General features: G+C 53.1%; 2 protein-coding genes and 1 long non-coding RNA gene across 4 annotated transcripts; 1 reads left to right on the forward strand and 2 right to left on the reverse strand.

The window, feature by feature from the left end:
• Positions 1 to 434: 434 nt before the first annotated feature.
• Positions 435 to 13,177, reverse strand: LEMD2 (LEM domain nuclear envelope protein 2). Its single transcript, XM_086861756.1, has 9 exons — positions 11,759 to 13,177; positions 10,511 to 10,551; positions 9,351 to 9,426; positions 8,085 to 8,161; positions 7,360 to 7,439; positions 4,783 to 4,928; positions 3,729 to 3,830; positions 3,544 to 3,646; positions 435 to 2,432 (listed from the first exon to the last, which is right to left on the reverse strand). The coding sequence occupies exons 1-9, from the start codon at positions 13,161 to 13,163 to the stop codon at positions 2,282 to 2,284; spliced, it is 2,181 nt and encodes a 726-aa protein (XP_086717882.1). The 5' UTR covers positions 13,164 to 13,177; the 3' UTR covers positions 435 to 2,281.
• LOC147649415 (uncharacterized) lies at positions 4,408 to 5,914 on the forward strand. The gene is made up of 2 exons (XR_015278995.1): positions 4,408 to 4,516; positions 4,711 to 5,914. It is a non-coding gene; the product is annotated as an uncharacterized LOC147649415 (long non-coding RNA).
• A 4,781-nt stretch (positions 13,178 to 17,958) lies between the features above and the next one.
• On the reverse strand, positions 17,959 to 23,416 carry MLN (motilin). Of its 2 annotated transcripts, none has more exons than XM_023942252.2 (5): positions 23,383 to 23,416; positions 21,459 to 21,584; positions 20,073 to 20,195; positions 18,841 to 18,943; positions 17,959 to 18,094 (listed from the first exon to the last, which is right to left on the reverse strand). In XM_023942252.2, exons 2-5 carry the CDS (start codon positions 21,573 to 21,575, stop codon positions 18,087 to 18,089), a joined length of 351 nt encoding a protein of 116 aa, XP_023798020.1. In that variant the 5' UTR covers positions 21,576 to 21,584; positions 23,383 to 23,416; the 3' UTR covers positions 17,959 to 18,086. The 2 variants fall into 2 exon arrangements, with proteins under 2 accessions (XP_023798020.1, XP_023798017.1); XM_023942249.2 differs by lacking the exon at positions 23,383 to 23,416 and adding an exon at positions 21,708 to 21,892.
• Between the last annotated feature and the right edge of the window lie 255 nt (positions 23,417 to 23,671).

The following is a 23,671-nucleotide window of genomic DNA, read 5'->3' on the forward strand; positions in this document are numbered from 1 at the left end:
CATCAACACCCCCTGGCACATGGAATGGCTCCAAACAGCACCATTTCCTAACCTGGAATGGATTCCAGCTGTAACTTAGCAACCTCACCTGGGTAAAAGCATCCCACAAGGAATGTGGGGCCTGAGGAGAATCAGCCTTGCACTGATTCGCTCCCCTTTGTTCCCAAACCTCAGCAACAGCTGCAGCCAGAGAGGAGGCAGCTCCTGCTGGCCACGGAGCCACTCCCTTCCCGTGCCACTGGAAACCCCATTTGTCACCCAGAGCCACGGGATGAGATGAATTCATCGTGAGTCACCCCTTTCCACAGAAGTCACACAAGTGGGGAACCGCTCCTGCCACACCCCACAACTTGGGAGAAGCTGGAACTCGACCTGATCCAAGCAAGAGCACTTGGGACAGCCTGTGATGTCTGAGCACAAATAAAAGTACTAAATTATTTGTAATAAATTTATTTTTGATATTGATTTCTTACAGAGCTAAATGGAACATAGAAACAGCACCAAGCCATTGAAGTCTGTTCTACAAAACCAGGTTTAATACAAAAGGATGACAGCAATGCCTGACTCTGCACTTCTGGACGGTTAAAAAAGCTCACCCAAACCCCACCAAGAGTTTAAAAAGGTTTAAGAACAGAGGCACCGGTGTTTTGAGAGAATTTCTCTGGCAGCAGTGATGATCTTGATACATTTTGGAAGAATCAAGGTTGCCTTTATTCCCTATTTATTACAGTGCAAGGGGCTGGTCCTTGCCTCAAAGAGCTGTTGAGTCTCCTGCCCAAACACCCACACCCAAAAGTTTGGGGCCAGAGCCACTTTCATGCAGGATATTCCCCATTTAATGGGAAAGATCTCCTGGTTTTGCTCCTGGAGAGCTCTGCTCCAGCCATACGGAGTCTCCGTGGCCCCAGCAGCATGAGGGGTGCCAGTGGAACGCCCCACGTGGGGAGAGCTGCAGACTCTGCCAGGCACAAGGAGCACACCTGGAGTGGCATCACCTGCCCAGGGCTGTGCCCTCAGCCAGCCCAGAGCCTGGGGCAGGAGCAATCTGAGCATCCAGCCCCAGGATGTCCTCAAGGAGAGCAACATCCAGGGGCTACAGGGCTCAAATCACTGCTGGCTTCACTCTGCAACTTCTGCCCGAGGCCAGCAAAGGATCTGAGTCCTGCAGCCTCAGGAGCTGCTGCAGAGCCCTGGGAAGAGCAGAGCAGCAGCTCCTCTGCCGAGCCTGAACTGCCACACACTGGTGTCATTTCCTGGGAAACAAACGTTCCTTCACTGGACAGAAACAGAAGCTGAAGTGATTACAGACACGAGATACGATGCAGCAGGGCTGGGACAGAGCCAGGCTAATCCTGGGACCCGCAGGGGGCTGCAGGAACAGCGACAGTCCCCGAGCTGGCACATCCCTGCTCCGACACGAACACAGACACTGCAGCTGCCCAGCTCAAACATGAACACTGAGCCCTCAGAGCCCTCCCAAAGCTGCTCTGTAACAGCCACTGGGCAGTCCTGGGCTGCAGCCACAGGAAAGCACCTTTAAAAGCTTCCTATATCCTTTATTTCCCACCCAAATCCCCCCCCAAGCCCCCTAAAAATAATAAAAGCACACAGACTGCAGACTTAAAAGTATAACAGGGTCACAAACTCTCCTCCACCACCCCCAGCCCAGCCCAAACCACCAAGGCACGTCAGGCTCCCCCCTCTCTCCAGGCCCACCTTCCCCCTTCTCCCCCAATTTTGGATGGATGAAGCCAACACAAAACATTCTCTTTGCTGGGAAGCAGCAAGTGCTTCCTTGCTGTCTTTGCACTGATAAAAACAAACGCAAACAAAGACACGCCTGCACTGCCACCCAAATGTTTCCATGGGAAATGGTATCTTTCAGCACATTCCTTGATGGACTCTGCCACCAGTTGGCCTTTGCAGAACTGAGGTCAGATTTTGCACCCCCAGGCTCTGGCAGAGCCCCCCAGCCCTCGAGAGGGCTGTGCAGTTATTCTTTGTATCCTTTGTGTATTCTTTGCTTGCCACGGGAGCCAGTTCTCTGTGGAAGGCTCACTTTGGTGCAATTCCAGCTTCCCACCAGCTCAAGCCCTTCTTCTTTCCAAGCCAATATTGCCCTGAACGTGTGTGTTTGGAGAGTTTCAGCAGTGAGAGCAAACAGAGCCGTGTAACCCCCAACCCTGGGGCCAGGCCCTGCTCCTCCCCCAGCAGCGAGGGGCCTGAGCCCTGCACAGGGTCCATGTCCCCACCCAGATCCACGGCTGCTCCTCCTGCTGCCTCAGTGCTCCGAGTCCGACAGGTACGAGGGCTGAGTCCATCTCCACACCAGCATGTCCTCCCCTGCCACCCTGTGGGATTCTGTCTGGATCCGGGACTCGTTGGAGGCCAGGAAATCCACGGCTCTCTCCCACACCCGCTTCATCTTTTTTCTGTGAGGAACAGCAAGAAAATAAATGAGAATCCCAAGCTGGTTGTGCTTCCCTGCCTACAGCAACTGTGCCTGTGGATCTGGCTGCCTCCTGTTCCCTGTGCAGGCAGAAAGGGGCATCAAACAAACCCTGGGTTAGAGATTTCACACCAGGGCACAGCCACACAAATCCTGCCTGGGGGGAAGATGAGAGGTTCTGTCAGTGCCCTGAATTTCTGCCTCAATTTGTGCTGCAAAAGGACTCGATGAGCAAATCGCCCTCCCCTGTCCTGCACAGAGAGATCTCAGCCAGGGGGGTGAGATGTTCACCTTCATGTTCACCCCAAGCTTTGGATCCAGCAGTTCTGAGCATCTCACACCCAGGGATGGCTCAAACAGCTGCAGTCATCCCTTGTAGGAAAAGGAATCCTGTGTCTGACACAGAGGGAGGATGTTTCACAGGAGGACAAAGCAGCTCCATCTAACCAAAACACAAGAAATAATCCTGCAAAGCAGCAGGATCCATCCTTGCAGCCCTTCAGCCCCACCACCCACAGAGCAATGACCTCGACCATAAGTCCTGTCTGAGAAAGCCCCAAGCCCGAGAAAGCACAAACCCAACCTGAGAAAGCCCCAAACCCAACCCATGAAAGCTCCCAAACACAACCTCAAACAAACAAACAAAACCCAAACCAAATCATCTCACTCCAGCTCCTATCCCAGCCATACAACTCAAACTGGCCCCTTTCCAGGCCCACAATCACTGCAGAAGAGCCCCTCTTGGGAATTGCTCTGGTCTGGAGAGCCAAGTAGGATGGCTGGGAAAGGGGACAGCACCAGACACCGAGCAGATGAAGCAGAGGACACCTGATGCTGCAGGTCCAAGCAAACCAGACCCAGGTACTGCTGGACAGAACAAGGACAACTACCCGTGGCACTGCACCAAGTACCAGCCCCAGGACTGGCACACTGATCTGCACCAGGTGCAGGCATAGCCTGAGCTGTGTCCAAGCCTTTCCCAGCCCAAAGGCTCCAGCCTCGTCCTGCAGAGCAGCTCCAGGGATGCATTTTGGAGCTGTCCCTAATCCCATCCTGCTGCTTCCAGCCCTCCTCAGTGCCCAGAGCCAGCTCACCTGCTCTGAGGAGGGATCAGGCTGTCCCGGACGTGGAAGATGCCAACGTAGGGGTAACGCTCCAAATTCCGCTCCCATTCCTTGTAGTGGTCCTGGACAACAGCTGGAGGACAGGAGGACACAGCAGTGAGGGCTCAACCCTGCAGGGAGCAGAGCAGGGCTCCCTGTGCTCCCACAGCTCCTACCTATGATCTTCTTCACCATTTCATACATGGCTTGTTCCTCCTCCTCCATCTTCCGCCAGCGATACCGGAGGTAGAGCAGGATCCCCCAAAGGGTTATCAGACCTAGGAGAATAAAAACAAAGGGAATGCAGGAACTGACAGCTGTGTCCTTGCTGGATGCAGTTTTAGTTCTGACACTGTGACCAAGGCCTGCTTGGAACTGACTCTCAGTGATTACTTTTGTTTCCCAGAGCAGCTGTACCCCAAAAGCCCTCAGAGCAGCCCCCCCTGCAGCACAGGGCACCTGTGGACGTGGGATGAGGTGGTGGGAAAGCCTCAGCACAGAGCAGCCCTCACAAAAGAAACCCCAGCACAACAACAGGACCCCAGTTCTGCAAATCCCAGAGGAGGCTTTGCCAGAGAGGCCTCCCCAACAAGAATCACTCTGGAAAACTGTCAGGTTTCACTGCTCCATGGAGAGCTGCTGGATAGGGAAGTAAAGCCTGGGGCTCCAGTGGCAGCCCAAAATGCAGGAGATGTGTATGAAAGGTTTAGGACTGACAATGCCCCCAGTGTCTGCAATAAACAGAACTGTCCCTTGTCACCCCCTCCCTGTCAGGCTGGATTAGAAACTCCTGTAGTCACACGGCTCTCGTTATCACCTCGCTGGGTAAAACCCCTGTCTCAGCTGAGGCGTGACAGACTATTCCAATAAAACCTCCAACCCTGAAATGCTACAAGTCATTATTAAAGAGGCTGGAGGACCTGAGAGCTTAGAGCAAGAAAAAAAGAAAAACTGACTCCTTAAGGTAAGTTAACACACTTACTCTGCAGCCCATAATAATGGGCACTTGAGGAATACCCAGAGAGCTCATCAGCTGCCTGATTTAAAGCAACTTTTAAGCACTCGCAGCACAAGAGGAGGGCTGTGGGTATCCTGTGCTGCCAGAACAAAGGTTAATTAGACATTAACTCATCAGCAGATTTATTTCACCTCTGCTAGGCATTTCCTATGGCTGAGGAATGTGTGATCACAGGGCTTCATCCCTGCAGCTGAGCCCCAAGAGCCACTTACTCCAGAAGAAGAGGAAGAGGTTCCTGATGGCCGTGACCACAGCCCGGCGGAAGCGGCAGCCCAGCCCCATCTGGGGGTGGGCAGATTCCAGGCAGAACACTTCCTCCACGCTGGAAACCGGCTCTGACAGGTCCCTGCCTTTCAACCTGATGGGAAGAGGCAGAAAATCTCAGTGAACAGAGCAGGCTGTAACTGCAGTCTTTAATCAAGGGCGGGAGAACAACCAGACTGCGGATGCAGCAGCTAGCAGGAAATGCCCCCACACCCAGGCAGAGCCTCCTGCCAGAACATTTGGGGACTGGCTGATTGGCCAGGAATGGATGTGGCTTCAGGAAGGCAGCGGGGCTGCAGCTCCCACTGGCACACTGAGTGTCCCTGCACTGCCTCTCTGACAGCTCGGAGCTGCCCCTCTCAGCGTGCACAAGATTAAAGTTGGAATTGGATTCCCACCTCCCAGCACGGAGATGGAAACGTTCCTTGAGTCAGAGTCACTGCTCAGCCCTGGCAGTGGGAGCTGGGGGACCCAGGCTGGGAGCAGGAGCAGCTCCAAGAGTGACAGAGCACCAGCACAGAGCCCTGCAGAGCCTCAGCCTCCCCTGCAGCACTGCTGCTCCCAAGCCCAGGCTCACTCCATACTGAGCCATTTCCAGAGAGAACTCACAGGCACCAAGGGGTCCAAGGGACAGCCTGCAGATCCAGGGGAGCTGGACCAAAGGAGATTGTGTTTTTTAAGCTCCTAATTATGAACAGACCATTAGACAAAGAGGTTTGCTCAATTTACAGGTGCTCAGCTCACAAACTGCAGCGAGCTCGGACTGGTTCTGGGTTCTGCAGGAGCTGCATACACATGGTTGTCTCCCACCCCCCATCTTATTTACAACCCAAATTCCATGGAAATATTTAAAACATGCAATAGAATCACCCAGTGCAAAGCTCATTTCCAGTCCTGCCTCTCAGACTAACAACTGAAAAATAATCTCATGTAGCTAGAAATGCCAGGGGCAGGGTTCTGGGGATGCTGCCACACTGGCTCTGGGGAAGCGAAGCTGTTTGGGGACCAGCCAGCAGAGCTGCTAATTAACAAAATAAAAAGTGGGAGGATATTGTATCCCATGGCTTCTGACTGGAAATGTGCTGGAGTATAAAAATACAAAATTTGAAAACTGTGCATTCCAGCCCACCTACAAATCCAGCCCTGCCCCTAAGGAAGCCATGCCCCATCCTGGGAATTTGCACACCCCAGGAATCAAAGCAGCAGATGCTGTCTGATCCGTGGATCACAGCACCAGCTGCAGGAATATTTAAGAGCAAATGGAGCAGTGGGAATTCCAACAAGCCTTGCCCACCAACCCCAGCACCACGACTGCTGCAATTCACTTAATCAGAGACACATTTAGCAACGTGAAAATGCAAACAACTGTTAAGGCTTTAGAGTTAGAGCAGACTGGAGGCAGCCCACGCTTCCCAGAGGAAGGTGATGATGGCTGCTGACTCTGGATAACATTCTTTCTGTAGGTTATGGATAGGATATTGTGTTTTTTTTCCCTGAAAACTGAGTATTGCTGTTCTTTCTGATGGATGGAGCCTGTTGGCTGAGAAATGCCCCCTCAGTAACCCCCCAGCACCCACAGTCAGTCAGGCCATCCTTTCAGGAGGAATTTCACCATGGAAAGGGTGGTTAGGCACTGACAGGGGCTGCCCAGGGATGGGGTGGAATTCCCATCTCTGGAATGTTCACTTGGATGTGACACTCAGTGCTCTGGTGGGGTTGACCAGGCGGGGATCAGTCACAGGCTGGTGATCCCAGAAGGATTTTCCAGCCTCAGTTATTCTGAGATTCTGGCAGGTGCTCTGCCAGAGACACAACTGACACTGAAGGTATCATTCAACATCCCTTTCCCTCTCCTGCTCCTCAGGACTTGCTCCAGAGGATCCCAAAGCGTGGGTGACACCACCCACTACACAGAGAGCTTTGCTGGCCAAAGAACCCTCTAGTCCAAGGATGCAGCTCCACAAATGCACAGATGTTCTGGAGAGAGCTTATTCTAGGAAAAGTGGGCAAATTAAGGAAGAGCTGTAGGCACAGGACAGTGGGCAGGACACCAGGACCACTCCACAGGAGGCACAACACTACCACTGATGGCCACAAGCAGCCCTGGCCTCCAGCTTCCATCTCACCTGCAACACATCCCTGGACACAGTGTCCCACAGCCTGGGCTGGGAACTGTCTCCTGGAGGGAGCTCAGCTCCCATCCTGCTGCAGGGCTGTATTTTCCTTTGGAAGTTTGCCCAGCAAGCTCTGCCACAGCCAATCCCAGCCTATCTGCTAAAGCCTAACGAGCTCTGGGAGCTGAAGGGCACCACTGACCCTGTCAAATTCCACCCCAGCCAACACCCAGATCCCCAACTTTGACACAGTGGGCTCCTACCCACCCAGTTCCCAGATCCCTGCTGCTGCTCAGTATCAGCAGATCCGTAACTTTGACACACAGGGTTTCTGCTCACCAAGTTCCCAAATCCCTCTTGCTGCTCAGTATCAGCAGATCCCTAACTTTGACACAGAGGGTTTCTGCTCACCAAATTCCCAAATCCTTGTTGCTGTTCAGTATCCAGTGCAGGGCAGCTTCAAACTTCTGTGAGGAACTGCCAGTTACATTCTGTGCAAAGGAAGCCGTAAGAAGATTAGTCCTCCATTCATTTAAAATACTGACCAACATGATTTCATTACAGCAGTGGGAGAATTCATTCCACAGTGGCTGTCCCCTGGTGAATTCTTATCGGGATTCTGCAAACTGGAGGGAGGAGAACTAAGCCTGAAGGTCTGCCTGGCCTAAAGTCTTCTGACTGGGGAGATGATGCATGAAGCACTCTGTGAAATAACACCATCCCAGACTGTTAGGGCTAACCACTAAATACAACATAATCTTACTGACAGGTTACCAGGAAAGAAATGGAATGCTGGATCAGAGCAGTCTGTCTCCTGACACTCTGCAGTAGAGAAAAATCCTTTTTCTGCCCAGCCCTCAATCCAGGGAAATTTCTGGTTTCACAAGACTGATGGCTCCAGTGAAAAAACAAACCATTAAGATTTACAGGGGGGTGAATCACAGATGGAGGAGAAAATGATTTTCAAAAGAACTGCTGAGAACAGGACTGGCCAAAGGGGAAGTGAGAGATATAGGAGAGAATCAAAGCAGGATGAGGAAGCAAAATAGATGGTGAATTGTTTTAGTGTCTATTATTTATTGCTTTATAAGAGACTAAGCACTGGGTTATAACAAAGCTGCTCAGAGCCCACTCACCAGCACGTGATCCTTCACCTCACTAACCCAAATGCATTTGCTTTTTAAGTTCTCAGGGTTTCCACATTCAAAATTACCTGGTAAAAGAAAAGTCAAATAGAAAAATCATGTTTGTAAAAAAGCCCTTGAACAGCTTAGAACCAGGCTCTGAACGTACACCAAGAAATGCTCGCCTTTCCAATCCACCCCAGCCCTGAGCAAAATGATTCCAGGGTGAGATTTATATTGCAGGCAGATCAGATTATGACTATTAATAAAATCTCAGCCACTGCACGGAGGTTGGATAAGGGCAATCAAACCTCTCACTTCAGAGCTGCCGCTGGATAAGGGCAATCAAAGCTGACACTTCAGAGCTGCTGAACACACAATGAGGGGGGAAAGTATTGCTCCTTCCCCTTGCAGAGCACAGAACCACAGCTGCCACCAGGTATCAGGTGTGGAGCTAATGATCAGTGTTTAAAATGCCTCCAAGGAGCTGAAATCACAGCTCTGCCTCTAACCCAGGCAGAGAAATGCTGGCAAGGCACTAAATCCTCTAAATCTTGCCTCACCAAGTTGACTAAACAAATGTGCTAAGTAAATCTGGTGGAAATCTGAAGTCAGATTTGAAAAGATTTAGGAATTCTGTGCGGCTTCAGTATCCAAAGGCTTCAGCCTTGAGGTCTGAAATGCAGAAAATGGAACTGAAACCCTTTTACTGATTACCACTGCTGTGAATCTTGCTGAACAGGTCCCTGCTCATGCAGTGGATTTCTAGCAGCCTACTCCATCCCAAAATACCGGTGATGGGCTGGATTTACCCCTGCAGTAGGGACTGTGCTGGGTCAGCTCCTTATGTCAGTGAGCCTGTCCCACTCTGGTGAGGAAAAGGAGAGGCACTCACACATCTGCCACCACATTTCAGCAGAAATGACAATTTCTTAGGTCACTTCATGTGTAAGAACATATCAGTTTACACTCGTGGTTCTATCTTGAAGACAATTTCAAGCTGTTGTTAGAAAAGAATAACAAAGCCAACCAATCCTACCTGAAAATCCCAACACTTCAAGCACAAACAAGGCCCACTCACGCAGGCAGGGTGACAGGAGCGCATTAGCCAAGCAACACTCAGAATAAAAATAAATCCACCTTTCTCTGCCTGCCTCAGAACTCCTCAAAGGGAACTGCCGGTTCCATGAACCCCTCCAGAGTGGGACAGAAGCGAGCTGGAGCTGGGAGAGGCAGCTCCTGCAGGCTCAGCAGGGGTGGGGATGCGCTGGCACTCACCTGCCTGCACGGACAGGTAATTGTAGAGCTCGTGCAGCACGGCCATGGTCACATCCTTGTGCTTGGCCTGACAGAACTGCAGGGCACAGACAGGGACACACATCAACAGTGGCATGGGGACAGCAGGAGTGCAGCTCCAAACACCAGACAGACTTATAGCACTGAGTCTGGCTCAGTCCTGCACCACCAGCTCCAAACAGATCTCCTGAATGAGGAACATTCCAGGCACAAGTGACCCCGAGCATCTCCTGGAAGTCCCTGCCCAGAGGAATCAGGTGAGTTTTAAGGTCCCTTCCAGCCCAAACCAGTCTGGGATTCTGGGATTCTATAAAGTGCCACCAACCCTCAGCCCAGCCTGCAGCACCAGCCTCGGACCCACCACAGATGGAAGCATCACCTCCAAAACTTTCCAGCACACCAGAACTCAGAATCCGACACAAAACCTTCTTCCTCCTAATCATGGAATGTTTGGTTTGGAAGGGAACTTTAAAGCTCACCCAGTTCCACCCCTGACATCTTCCACTATCCCAGATTTCTCCAAACTCTGTCCAACCTGGCCTTGGGCACTTCCAGGGATGGGGCAGCCACAGCTTCTCTGGGAATTCCATCCCAGCCCCTCCTCACCCGGAAGGATTTATTCCCAATATCCCATCCAAACCAGCACATGGAATCCTGGAATGGTTTGGGTTGGAAGGGATCAACCCATCCCACGGGCACTTTCCACTATCCCAGGCTGCCATTTTATCCATTATCCAACCCAGCCTCAGGCACTTCCAGGGATGGGGCAGCCCCAGCTTTTCCAAAAATCCATCCAGAGGGAGCAGGGCTGTGCAGGCACTCCACAGGGAATTAGCTGGATAAAATCTTGTACTGCTAAAGCTGAAAACAGCTTTATTGCAAACCAATACCACTGCTGGTACAACTGTTAAAAAGAAATTGATTCACATAATTGGGAATTTAAATTTTTATCTTTCAGAGTCTCATACACACTCCTAACTTAATCTGGCCCATTAATTCCAACTCATCAAGTCTCAATTTTTCTGTAAAACGATAGAACTAATCATTCTACAGGGATACTGTTATGGGTGGAATAGAATACCTGGAATAATCACTGTTCTGTGAGAGCTCACAAGAGTGAGGATAAATAAATAAATGCTTACCTCATCCGTGCTTTTGTCACAATCCACAGGCAAGAGATTAACTAGGAGAGAGAAGAGGGTGAGTTAGGTGGCTGCAAATTAAGAGCTTTGATCAAGAAAATAATTATCTTTTTAAAAGCAGGCTCAACTTAAAGCCAGGTTCTGCTATTGTTCATCTCCCCCTGGCAGCACCTGGAGGTGCAAACAGCCCCTTCAGGAGCTGCTTTGGGAGCAGCCCTGAGGAAAAACACTGCAAGGATGGAGCTGATAAATCAGCTGGGGAGTGAAAACTGGGGCTGGATGTTTCAACAGTTCCTGTTTGAGGAGAAGCTTCATGCTGATCTTCACACTCCAGTGCTGCCTCTTACTCCCCACCAGGGTCACCTGAAATATCCCAGCACAGCCAAGGAGGGAAATGAACCCTCCTGGAGGGCTGACTGCAGCTCTGGGCTCTGCAGGGCCTGAGCAGCTCCTGGCACCTGCAGCATGTCCAGCATCCTGCACTGCCCCAGGGCTGGCACAATTCGAACCTGGGCAATGTTCCTGCCTCCAGAACTCCTCTGTCAGCTGAAAAAGGACAATCCAGTGACAATGAGCAGTTTTATCCTGGCTTTGGGAATGCAGCAGCTTTCCCAGGCCACACCAAGGGCACGGTGTGCCCAGGCTCAGAACCAGAACCTTCCCAGAACAGCCTCCAAACCCTTCATTGTTCAGCTCAAAGCCTGAAATATCCCCCATTTCCAACTGTTCCAGCTGGGGAACTCAGCTTTAAAAAACAGCTGCTGGGGAAACCCCTTTTCATATCTCATGGAAGAGAGAGACACACTGCCATGCCTGAAGTGCTGAATTGATCTGCTACACTTCCCCCTTGGACAGAATAAAGGCTGGGAAGGGCTGTGCTGGCAGAGGAACATCAAAAACATACTCCAGGTACTACACAGACATCATGACACACCATAAAATCCATCCTTGGCCCAGCAGACATCCATAAAATCCATCCTTGGCCCAGCAGGAATGGCACTCCACATAAACCCCATGATTCTGAAGGACTGAAGGCCAAACTCGTTTGGAAAAAGCAAACTTTTGATTTGCTTCCCATGACTAACAAGGCTTCCCATTGGAAAGGGGAGATGGGAAGAGGGACAGAAACAGACATGTCAGGTTATGGCAGTGAGGATGATAAATGTGATGGGAATTGAAGCAATAAAGGGAAAGCAGGAAGATGGGTGAGGAATAAAGTTTAAATGAGAATTAAACCAGTGCACGTACAGCTCTCCTCGCTCCCGTCCAGCCAGCCTGACCCAACCATCTTCACCACGAGGATGCCCAGAAAAATCAGGAGCAGCACCAAGGTGGCGAGGCAGAGGAACTGGGACAGGTAATACTCCAGGCCCTTCCCCTTCCCCTCCGGCTGCTGCCTCGGCGCTGAGCGCAGGAGGGCCGTGCGTGGGGTCACCCCATGCCCCCCATCGCCAACTGCCCGCCACGGGAAGCGCCGGATCAGCCCCCCAGCCCGGCTGCCCGCATCCCGCTCTGCCTCCTTCCCAACGCTGGAAGCCAGGTCCTCCTTCCCTCTCCTGAACAGGCTGCTGAACCTCCCGGGGGCCGCTGAGGAGCCCCACTGGGTGCTGGGGGTCACTTCGCTCTCCCGTCTCCACCACATGTTGGAGGAGAGCCCCCTCCTCTCCCCCGCCGTGTCCCAGGCAGCCCGGGAGCTCTGTGCCCCAATTCCCCCTCCTGATGTCCCCCAGTGGCTCCTGGACTCCTCCTCGCTGGGAAGGGGTTTGGAGCCTGCTGAGGAGGCCCAGTAGGGCGTGGAGCTCAGCCCCCCAACACCATCCAACCCTGAGCCAGCCCGGCTGCTGAGCCCCCCGCTCCTCTCTGCTGAGGGGCTCCACTGGGATGCGGAGTTTGACCCCCGAAACCTGTCCAGGGTCGGTCTCAGGCCACTGCTGAGTCCCCCACTCCTCTCTGAGGCGCCCCACTGCAGCGAGGAGCCCCGAAACCCATCAAGGGTCGCCCCCAGCCCCTGGCTGAGCCCCCGGCCGTGCTCTGCAACATCTCTGGATGTCTCCCAATGGGACGCAGAGCTCAGCTCCCCGGCCCTGTCCAGCCCAAGGCCCCCGCTCCTCTCTATGGACGTGTCCCACTGCGAGGGGGAACTCAACCCCCCGTGCCCAGCCAGGGATGTCCCCAGCCCACCGCCACCTCTCTCCACAGTCGTCCCCCACTGCTCTGAAGGGCTCAGCCTCCCGAGGCTGTCCCGGGACCGGCTCCCCTCAGCCCTGACGCCTCCGCCCCGGCCCGGCGGGGACCCCCGGGGGTCCCCCCAGGCCTGCCCGCCGCTCTCCCCCAACGTCCCCCAGCGGGACGCGGGCGGCCGCCCCACTTCCTCCTCCTCTTCCTCCTCCTCGTACTCCTCCTCACTCTCACGGGCGGCCCCGCTGGTGAAGCCGGAGGGCTGCCGCGAGGGCGAGGCCTGCGGCGGCCCTGCGGAGGAGCGGCCCGGGCTGGGCGGCGCAGTGCGGCCGCTGCGCCGGGCCGCCGCCACCTCGGCCCGCAGGCAGCCCAGCTTCTTGATGTAGACCTTGCGGGTGGTGGCGGTGATGGGCCCCGGGCGGTAGCCGAGCGCCAGCAGCTCCTTGCGGAGCTCCGCGTCCGTCAGCTCCGCCATGACCGCGCCAGGCCCCGCCGGAAGCGCCCCGCGGGCGGGAAGCGACGCCGCCATCTTGGGAGGGGCCCCTGGCTCCCCTGGCGCCGCCATGTTGGGAAGGGCACGGGGCGTGCGGGGAAAGGGCGCGGGGGCGGGCGCCATGTTGAGAAGGTCAAGGGAGGCGCGGGCTCCCAGTCCTGCCGTGTCCTGAGGGAGCAGCGACTCACGCTCCTCGCTGCTGCCTCAGGGCCGGGGAAAAGGGGGAGAAATGAGGAAGGCAAAAGGCGAAAGCTGCCTCATCTGCGGGACGAGCCGGTGTCGGTGATGGGTTGTCCCCATCGCTGTGTGGGGCTGCTCCTGGAGCGGCTCCCGCCTCACCCCGATGTTCTAACACTTTTAGGGTCATTCTCCCAAAAAACGTCCCTTTCCCAGCCCCCTTCCATCCCCACACGCGTTTCCATAATTGCTGCCCGGTTGCTGAGCTCTGACAGAACCTCAAGCAGGACCAGGATACAGATCCATGAAATATTTCCTAGGAAGGGGGGGGTCCCTCCACACCCCACACCTGAAACAGCAAACCCAAGCGTTGACTTGTAAATTTATTTTGGCACAGCTGTGATGAACAGTAATTGCTTTTTCCTGCCGCCGCCGCTAAAGAAAGCGATGAAAGCGGCTGAAATACGGTGGTGTAATGTTGGAATTTAATTAAAGGTAATGGAACAGCAATGCTGAAGGTGCTGAAGGCTGGCTGCATGCCATGGGTTTGGTGATGGATGTGTGACACTGGGGAGGGGGACATTCCCTTGGGAATGGCACCTGTGGGGACAGGGAGAGTCTGGAGGAGCACAAGGCTGAAAGAGCTGAGCTGTGCCTTCCCAACATAAATCACAGAAACCCAGAGTCAATGAGGCTGGAAAATCCCTCCAACACCATGGAGTCCAACCTGTGACTGATCCCCACCTGAGTGCCAGATCCAGTCTTCTTTGACCACCTCAGGGATGGGGACTCCAAACCTCCCTGAGTAGCCCCTTGCAATGTTAACAACCCTTTCCATGGAGAAACTCCTCCTGATGTCCAACCTGACCCTTCCCTGATATAGCTTGAGGTTATATCCTCTTGTCCTGTCACTAATCCTTCTTTTAGGAGCCCTCTTCCTTAGCAGATCCCCAAAGCTCACCTCACTTTTTGCAATTTATCCAAGAATGCAGCAACAAGATGCTGAGATTTTTTCGTCAGGTTGGCAACAGCAAATACATCCTCAGCAGAGGCCAAGGAACCCATTAAAAGAGCAAACTCAGCTGTGCTGGGAAGTGTGAACGTGCTAAGCTGAGCCTCCTCTGTGCTCCACTTCCAGCTCATGATGTGGGGAGGGGTCTAATGTAAATAAAAAATTCCAATTTGCTTCTATCACACAGATCCTGTGAGCTCACAGCTCCCACTTTGCAGAAGCTCTGCCTGGACATGCAGATGCATGCTGGCTGAGCTGGTGCAAACTCAGGAATTGCATGAACTCACCTTGTTCTGGAGAAAACAGCAACAAAAGCCCAAACCCATCCTTCCAACTTGTGATTCTGTCCATCAGGGAAATTACCCCAGGCCCAGCAGCCTCATTGCACAGTCTTTGGAGGGGAGGACATGGGATTGGTGTTAGACAAGTGGAGGATGGGGGAAAAGCTGTGATTCCTCTTCAGAAGGAGGCTGGCAGCACCAAAGCTCAGCAGCATCAGGGGCCTATTCTTTCTGGAGAGAAATCCTCAACCCCTTTCCCTTCCTGCCCATAGGAGAATCCCATTTGAACCCCACAGGGAAAGCAGCAGGCATAGACGTGTCAGACCCTGTATCCCCATGGGCAAACTTTGTTCCCATCCCTTGCCCACAGTGCCAATGCTGAATTTGACAGTGGATTTTCTATTTTTGCAACCCCTTCATCATCCTCATGGCTCTGGGAGCACCAAGCGGTGCCGAGGCTACAGATGGGCTCGGCAAAAAATGTTTCTTGGCTGGTAACAGCCGGAGCTGGCTGTGGGAAGCTGGGACAGCATGGAGGGACAGCCTCCACTTTCCCTGCGAGCCCAGAAGCTGCCTCAGAGCTGCTGGCAGCGGCTCCCATGCCAGAGGAGCAGACGCGCCACGCCGGCTGCTCCGGTTCTGGCAGTCTGGGGACAGGGCTGGTGTGAGCAGAGCCCTGGGAATGGATCCATGCCAGAGCAGGGAATGGCTGCACCCCAAACGCCACAGCTGAACCCTTGCACCTCTGACTGATGGGCTGCTGAAATCCCACATCCCCACCCACCTCCTTATCCATGGCTTTTGGGTGACAGCCGTGCACATGGCACCGGAGAAGTGTCAGGGCTTTCTTGGGAGCTGACTGTGCCCATTTGTCACCCTGTCACTCACAGCCATGGCACAGGTGTGACCCAAGAGCCCTCCTGCCTGTCCTGACCTTAGGACGTCAGAGGTGACTCCATTCCTTTCTCTCCTTTTTCCCTGCCTCTTCCCCCCACCTCTTGGGCTGCTCATCCGACCATGGAATTCTTGTTTGGTTTCTGGAGCAGCAGATTCTTCCTGCCTGCCTGCTGGTGTGACCTAGGTGCTGCTGTCTACCAGAGCACCCTCTAGGGCAGGGGGAAAACAGATTTGTCCTGAAACCTGGAGACTGCTTCTTTACCCAGAGCACTGACAGCCTGGAAGGGGCTGGTTGAGGTCCCTCTTTACAGTGGAAATATTTCTGCTTCTTCTGCCCAGGCTCCTGGGGGTGGAAGGAATTTACTCCCAGAAGCTGAAGGTGTACTTTGGTGCCTGTTTGGACACATTTGGTGTTACAGGATGGGGCAGGGGTTCCTGTGGTCTCTGTCACAACCAGCCATTACATCCCGAGCTCATTTATAACTGGGACAACTGGGAAGACCTGCTGGCAGAATCCATGGTGGGGGTCAAAGCTGGCCCTTGCTGATGCAGCTTGCCTGGGTCCAAGAATAAGAGCAGAGTCCTACTAGTGGATCTCCCTCTGGAATTTTCCACAGCATCACCCTGGTGGGAAATGGTCCAGGAAGCAAATCCAAGAGGCTCATGTTCACTTTCTTTCTTTCCATCACTGGAAAACCTTCCTTTCTGGATCACACAGGGAAGATTTTAGTCTGGAAAATAATGGGATTGAAGGAGCTGGGCAAAGGGCGCACCGGAGGCACAGCTCTGATCCGCAGTGGAGCTGATGGAGAGGGTTTGGGAGCAGTTTGCCCCTTGAGGTGGAATTCTTGTTTTCATGTGGCAAGATCAAAGCTGGAGTAAAGGTTTGGGTGTCTCTGAAGTAACAAGGCAAGAGGTGTCCTCTGAAGCGAACAAGACTCTGACCTTGCTGCACACTGGTGTAAATGTGGCACAGCTCCTCCTGTGATTCCCATGCCAACTCTTCCATGGATATCACCCCTCTGCAGATGGAGCTCCTGCAGCCCAGACTGCTCTCACTCCCAGCCTAATGGAATGTGTTATTTCCCATCTCCCTCCCACTCAGAGTCATTACAGAGCTTCCACAGCTCACACTGCCTCAGCAATCCTGGGAGCTTCCTGGAGCTGATCAGTCCCTGGACAAGGAGTGTGCCTTTGGATCAAACATTAGAGCTGTAATCCACTGCACGCTGCCTGTTCCATTATCCACTGGGAGCTTTCTCCTCTCCCGAGAGCTGCTTACGGCAGAGTGCTCCAAGGGGTGTTGTTCCAGCACAAACAGAGCTCTTGGAATGAGCTCAGTGAGAACAGAACTCCTGTTAGGTTGGGAGGATAAAATTGGATTGGAATTGGATATATTCACGTACATACCATTGATCTCATCCATCCATACTTTACATATGTTGGATTTCCTGCTGCCAGCAGAGAGGAGTAGCTCTCAGATAAGCCAAAGGTATGGAAATGGAGAGCAGGATGTTCAAGTGGAATTAGGACTTCACCTCGGGGTGTGTTGGAGAGGCAGGAGAAAGGGCAGAGTGCCGTTCCCTCACACTGTGCCTGGCACAGCTGCTCCTCACTGTGCTGGTGGATTTACAGCACCAGGCTGATAGGAGGGGTTTGGGCACAGGGAGGGGCTGCCCATCAGGGCATCTGTGCTCTCCAGCGGTGTGGGAATGGGCCAGAGCACCCTCCTGGAGCAGGTAGCTGGGTCAGGGATACCCAGAGACCCCCTCATGTCACCAGTTCAGCCAGGAGATCTGGTGAAGGTTTAAAGGTTTGCCTCTGTTTCCCTCATTGCCATAAAGAAGGGCTATGACTTCATACTCCTCAAAGTCTGATTCCTCAGGCTTTGCCACACACTTTTATAGAATCCCAGAATCCTTGAGGTTGGAAAAGCCCTTGAGGATCATCGACTCCAGGATGCCCACCTTGTCCCCAGCCTAGAGCACTGAGTGCCACATCCAGGCTTTCCTTGAACACCTCCAGGGATGGGCACTCCTAACCTCCCTGGGCACTTCCAAGGCCTGATCACCCTTTCCATGGAGAAATTCCTGCTGATGCCCACCCTGAGCCTCTCCTGGTACAGTTCCCTCTCCTCCTGGCTCTGTTCCATGGGATAAGGTCCCATACCCCCCCCCTTACTGTCCTCTCCTGTCAGGGAGTTGTGCAGAGCTAGAAAGCCCCCCTGGAGCCTCCTTTTGTTCAGGCTGAGCCCCCTTCTCAGCTCCCTCAGCTCCTCACAGGACTCCCCAGAGCAGTGCTCAGGAAAACAGGGATGTTCTCCAGAACCTGGAGCCTTCCCTCTCCTTTCCCACACTGGGCACTCCCCATCTGTTTGAGAGGTTGGCAGGACAGAAGACACAAATCCTCCTTTTAATTACGCTGCACATTTATTATCTCACCTCAGATTTTGTTAATCTCTCTCACAGATTTCGTTTACATAAGTGGAGTCTTTCAGCTTGAGCAGCTCCAACGCTTTCTCTTCTGATCCTGCAGATATCAGTCAGCTAAATAGAAAAGAAAGAAAAGCACAAGTGTCCTTAAATCTGGCATTCAGTCTTTCCAGAGCTTTATGTGTTGTTTCCTCCTCCTCAGCTCCCTAACTGAAAGCTCAGAGGCAAACTGGGATCAGCACAGGCAGAACAATCCCACAGGAAGACTGGGACCCCCTTTCCTGGGCTTAAACATCCCAGAAAACGCAAAGGCACAGCCCCATCCCACCATCCCTCAACCTGCAGGCGGGAAGAGCTGCACAACAGCCTGCCCCTGGATATTTGCTGCTGCAATTCCCACACACGATTTCCCAAAGGTAAAGAGGATTTGCAGCAAATTGGAGTGTAATTAAGTGTCAGTGTTAAGCCCCTGTGCAGGCAGCGAGGTGTTCCAAGCTGGCTTCACGTGCTGAGCTGCCTCGCAGGTACAGCTGCTGTTATGAGCTCTGCTGGAAATTGTTCCCTGGAGACTGAGGACTTTTTGGGAAGAGGAGGAACAGGGAAGTGGCAAACAGAGCTGCTAAGAAGGGTTGTGCTGCTGCTGCCAGTCAATATCAGCTCTGGGCACAGGCAGCACCTTACGAGGGAATAACCTTCCCAGAAGGGTGCACACGGGAGTGGTTGGCAACTGAGGGCTCCACAAAGCGAGCAAACATGACACAAAAACCCTTCTGGGGAATATAAATATCTCCGTGCTGATGAGCTGGTGAGAAGAAGGAAAGGCAGAATTCCCAAGGCAGAAATCAACCCTCTGACAGTACCGTCTGGGGTGTCCTGTAACAGCTCTGCCAGCAGTTTCTCCAGGACATCTTGGTATTTTTCCAGCTGCCTTGGGGTGAGCCAAGCTCTGACAGGAGGGGCCTGCTGTGGAGGAAGCCAGAGAAGTCAGAAAAAAAAGCTGAGGGGAGCAGAGGGAGGGAGGTTGGGATGTTTTGACCCCACTTTGGTCGAATTGATGGAGGGTTTAGGGAGGATTTGGAAGGAAGAGGATGATCCTCATATGGGGAAAAGCAATATTTTGAAGACAGCACACTCTTGAGTTTTTCAGAGTGCTGTTGCATAACCCGTGGGCTGGCTCAGAAATCTAGATAAAGGCACCTCCTGGCAGCAGGGACTGCAAAGAAAATAATTTCTGAACCTTCTAATCCTCCACTGTGTGGCACATCAACCCTTCCAGCTTGAGCCTGCAGAGCTCCTGGCCCAGCAACAGCTGAGGATGAGCTGTGGTCCTGTTCCAGCCTGCTGGACTTGGAGCCAGCTGTGCCTGAAGCAAAGAGCTCTGTTCTGGTGCTGGTCAGCTGTGGGGATGTGCTGGGTATTTCATGCTTTGAACTGGGTCCTTTTGCTGTTTAAATCCTGTTACTGAGAGTTGGTGCATCACAAGTGTGGGAGGAGTTGCACATTAAGCTGTGCCTCGGCCACATTCCAGCCTGGCAGGTCCTGCTGCCTGACCCACTGGGTCTGTCCCTATTTGGGGGGACCTGCACCCCCATTTTGCTGGCAGAGAACAGCTGAGCTCCCTGCAGGAGTGACTGACCACACAAGGAAAAAGTTCCCTGCGCTCAAGAGGAAAAGTACAGTTTTCAGACTTGGCTAGCCAGGTACATGCCTTTAAGGGCTTAGCCTGGCACTTCAATCCCTAAAATTGCCCATTTTCTGCTCTGTATACATATTTGAGGCCAAGTTTTTAAATAAGGCCTCGCCAGTGCAGAGAGCTGTGAGGTCAGAGCAGGAGCTGAAGCAGAACTGGGAGCTCCTGCCTTGCACCTGGCTGGGCTTCACTGCCTGGCAGACCTCGAGCTGCTCCCATCTTCCTCAGGGAGAAGCAGTTGGGTCTCAGGGGTGATCTGGCTGCTGAACAATCAGGATAATTTGTGGGATGGAGCTAAAATTTCTCTCTGATGTAAGCAGGCAGGCTGGCAGAGGACATCTCTTGGACTCCTTGTCCCTTGCATGTCCCATGGGCTTCTCAGAGTCAAATGGCTCCACATACCTGGAGGGTCTTGGCTGTGTTGACATCCACGCCAGATTGCTCAGAGAAACCTTCCTCCTCCAGCTGCTGCAGTGAGCTCAGGGACTTCTTCTGCCCTGCCTTGTTCCTCTCCTTTTCCTGCAGCTTCGGGGCAGAGAGCAGAGGGGGCAGCTGGTGATGCTGGGGTCAGCAGCAAACCCACTCTGTGCTGTCCCAACAATCCACAGTGCTGAGCACAGAACCAGGATGGTGGAATTCTCCTGGGAAGGGCGCATCAGCTGTGGCCTGAGTGGCCTTTGGGGACTGGAATTCAGCAGTGCTGGGGACAAGGTCGGGTTTCGGGGTGGTGTGTGAAGGTCTGCAGTAAACAGGACTCACACGTGTGTTAGCAGCACTGGGACCTTCCCATGGGGCCTGACAGCACTGGGACCTTCTCATGGGGCTGACAGCATTGGGACCTTACCCAGCTGTCCCACAGAACTTGGCCTGGGTCTGTTCTGGAGCACTGCACTGCAAGGAAATTGGACCGAGCCCTGCATGTGCAGAGGTCACGTTTTCCCAGCCTTTCTGCAGGTCTGTAATGTCAGCCCATTCCCATTTATGGGGCTAAAGTTGCCTTTAGGACCCTCTGGAAAAAGTCAGAGGTGCTTTGGAGTGTGACAGATGCAGCAGGACTCATCAAACGTGGCACAGGCCGTGCTCAGTGTCCAGCGTGTGAGCACAGGAGGAGCAGGGACAGCCTTTGGGGGACAGAGCTCCCCTTTGTTCATGCAGAAAACCCCCAGTCCCTCACAGACACAGAGCTACGAGGGCTGTGGGGTACAACCACAGCCCATGTGGGTCCCCCATCCTCCTCAAGGACATTAAAGGATGCCTGTGGTCCCCACAAAAAGCAATTGTTATCCAGGGATAGGTGTTGGGATTTCTCCCGGTGTGCAGGGGCTCGGCAGTGCGGGGGAAGCTCACTGGGGCTGTGTTTCAGAAGCTGCCTTCTCTGAGCCTGCCTGACACCTTTCAACGCTATTTGTTGCACTTCAAAAGGAAAAACGTTCTCTCGGCTCGTCCCAGAGGTGACAACCAGCCGGGGGATGGTTAATTATTTGTTACAACAAAAGAGCCATCACTGAGCTGATGGGAGGCTGCAGCTGCTCTGGAAGAATTCCAGCACCGACGAAAGGGAAAGGACCCCCAGGGACAGCAGGTGACAGCTCCACAGGTGTGGCAGACCTTTGGTAGAGGGGTCCAGGCTCTCTAAAATACCCTCTCTTCAAAACCCCTTGGATTCCCCCCAAAGCCGTGGATTGTGGGAGAAGGAAATCAGTGTCTCCTGTTGTTGGTGTGCACTGGCAGTTTGGGGGATGAGGATGGGAGAAATTTTTCCTGGTTTACTCATTCCAGAGGGGTTACCTGCATTTTCTGGAAGTCGCTCTGGGTGAAAAAGGGCATGAAGCCTTGGGTCTGCTCAGCCAGCACAGACAGCAGGGACACCAGCAGCAAACTGGCCACCACCTTCCTCGAAACCATCCTGAGAGCCTGGACAACACGGGAAAGGAGACAGCAGGGACAAGAGTGGAGAGAGGTGTTTGACAAGAAATGCCTTTGGCTCTGCACCAGCTGTGATCCAGCTCAGCCCCAGCCCACTAGAGGGATATTTACTCTTCCAGTTGCTCCTGAGCTGAGAATAGAAGTGCCTTGACTGACAATTCTCTTCTCAAAGCTGTTTGTGTAAACAGATTTGTTCTTGAGCAACATCTCCAGAGATTTCAAGCCCAGCCCTTCAGGATTGCTCCAGCCTCCCTGAGTTCTCGAGGCTCAGCCCTGCAGCTGAGTTGGTTTAGGACCTGCACACATCCAGAGCAAATTCATCAATCCCAGCACCAGCACAGGAGACAGAGATGCTGCAAAGAGAAAAACCTTCACACAGCCATTTTGTTAATTTTTTGTTTTGATTTTCCTCACCACTGGAAACCTTCCTGGATGGACTGGATCTTTTAAGAAGCCTTATTGAGTCCAAGAGAGATGAGAAAGGCATTTTCCAGCCCGGCTCTGTCTGAGCCTGGATAAAGGGCTTTAAAAACTACCTCTGAAGTGATCTAACTATGACTTCACATCAGGAAAGGACTTATGTAAACATTGAATGTTCTCTTTAAATATTAAAATATTCTCTCTGGACAGACTTAATGAAGTCTGGTCCTACAGCTTAACTTCTCCACCTGATTGGAGCCTGATCCTTAATTAGTTTCAGCAACCTCTTGGTTTGGACATTATTGAGAAGACATTGTTAGGTCAGATTTGACTCCTGAATTAGATTTCCCATAAATATCAGCTGGTATTGAACCAGGGGCCAGTAGAAGTTAATAAATATTCCCTTTCCACAGCACCTGTCAGTCACATCCTCTCCTATCCCTTCCCTGGGCACTGTACCAGTGCCACCTCCCCCTGTCCACTCAGACTCGGCCACCAGAGCCACCTCCTGCCCTGGGACTTCCCAGGGTGTCCCAGCCCTGTTTCCTGCAGGGATCCAGGCAGGAATTCTCAGGCTCTCCCCTTGCAATGCAACCTCAGCAGCATCAATCTTTGGTGCTTTTTCATTTGTTCTATCACTGCAGTAAATATATAAATAAATAAAATACTGCTGAATACAAAGAAAATAAACCCAGTCACCTCCTTCAGCTCTTCTTAGCTAATCCCTTCGGGAATTGATTCACTCCCACTTCTCCCAGAAACACCCACACAGACTTCTCCACTCAGAAATACACTTGTGGAATGGCCCTCCCCAGCTTGGCAGGCAGGACCTGTATTCCAGCCCCGAGATCTCCAGCTCAGCACCTCTCCAGGCACACAGCACTTGGTGGATTTGCTTCCCAGCTCCAAAGGGAGAAGAAAAAAGCAGGAGGATCCCAAGTTCAGCATCAGCACTGTGGGCACACGGGGCTGGGACAGCGGTGCCAGCTCTGCTCACCCCCCAGAACCCAGTCAAGTGCCAGTGTGGGGGCAGGAGGGGTGGGCAGCTGGCACTGTGACAGGGCAGGACATTCACCTACCGAGCTGTCTCCCAAAAAATCCAAGCATTCCTGGCACTAGGACCTGTCTGAGAGCGGTTTTGTGCCTGCTCAGAGCAGCTCCTGAGCACAGAGAGACCAGGGCTCCCCACAGCTCTGCGGCAGTGCCTGGTGTCTGCCGGGTGCCCACTGGAGGCAGGAGCTGCTGGGATCGGTCCTCCCAAGTTGGGATGAGGGAAAAGCACCTTCCCCCTTTCTTCTGCATTGATTTTGTTCCCTCCTCCTCCTCTGAGCTGGCTCTACTGTGGCCAAGGGATGCCAAGACCTACCTGGGAGAGCAGCCACGAGACACTGGAGGTCGGAGCTCTTCTCCTCCTGTCACACCTGGATGCTCCTGCAGGTTCCCCTCCCTTTATAAACCCATCCAAGCACTGCAGTCACTCACCTGTGACCCTGTCCAGCTGCCTGGCTTGCATGGAAACGGCTTTCCCAGGCAGGGAATGTTGTTATCTGCGCTGGAGTTTTCTGAGTTTCTTGTTTCCAGGCAGATCCCCTCTGCTCCACCCCAGGTTCTTCAGCTGTTCCTGGTGGTCCTGCAGCTGAGGCAGGTCTGCTGCT

The sequence above is a fragment of the Cyanistes caeruleus genome, chromosome 24 (assembly GCF_971803275.1).
Source record: "Cyanistes caeruleus chromosome 24, bCyaCae1.hap1.1, whole genome shotgun sequence".
NCBI classification, from domain to species: Eukaryota; Metazoa; Chordata; class Aves; order Passeriformes; family Paridae; genus Cyanistes; species Cyanistes caeruleus.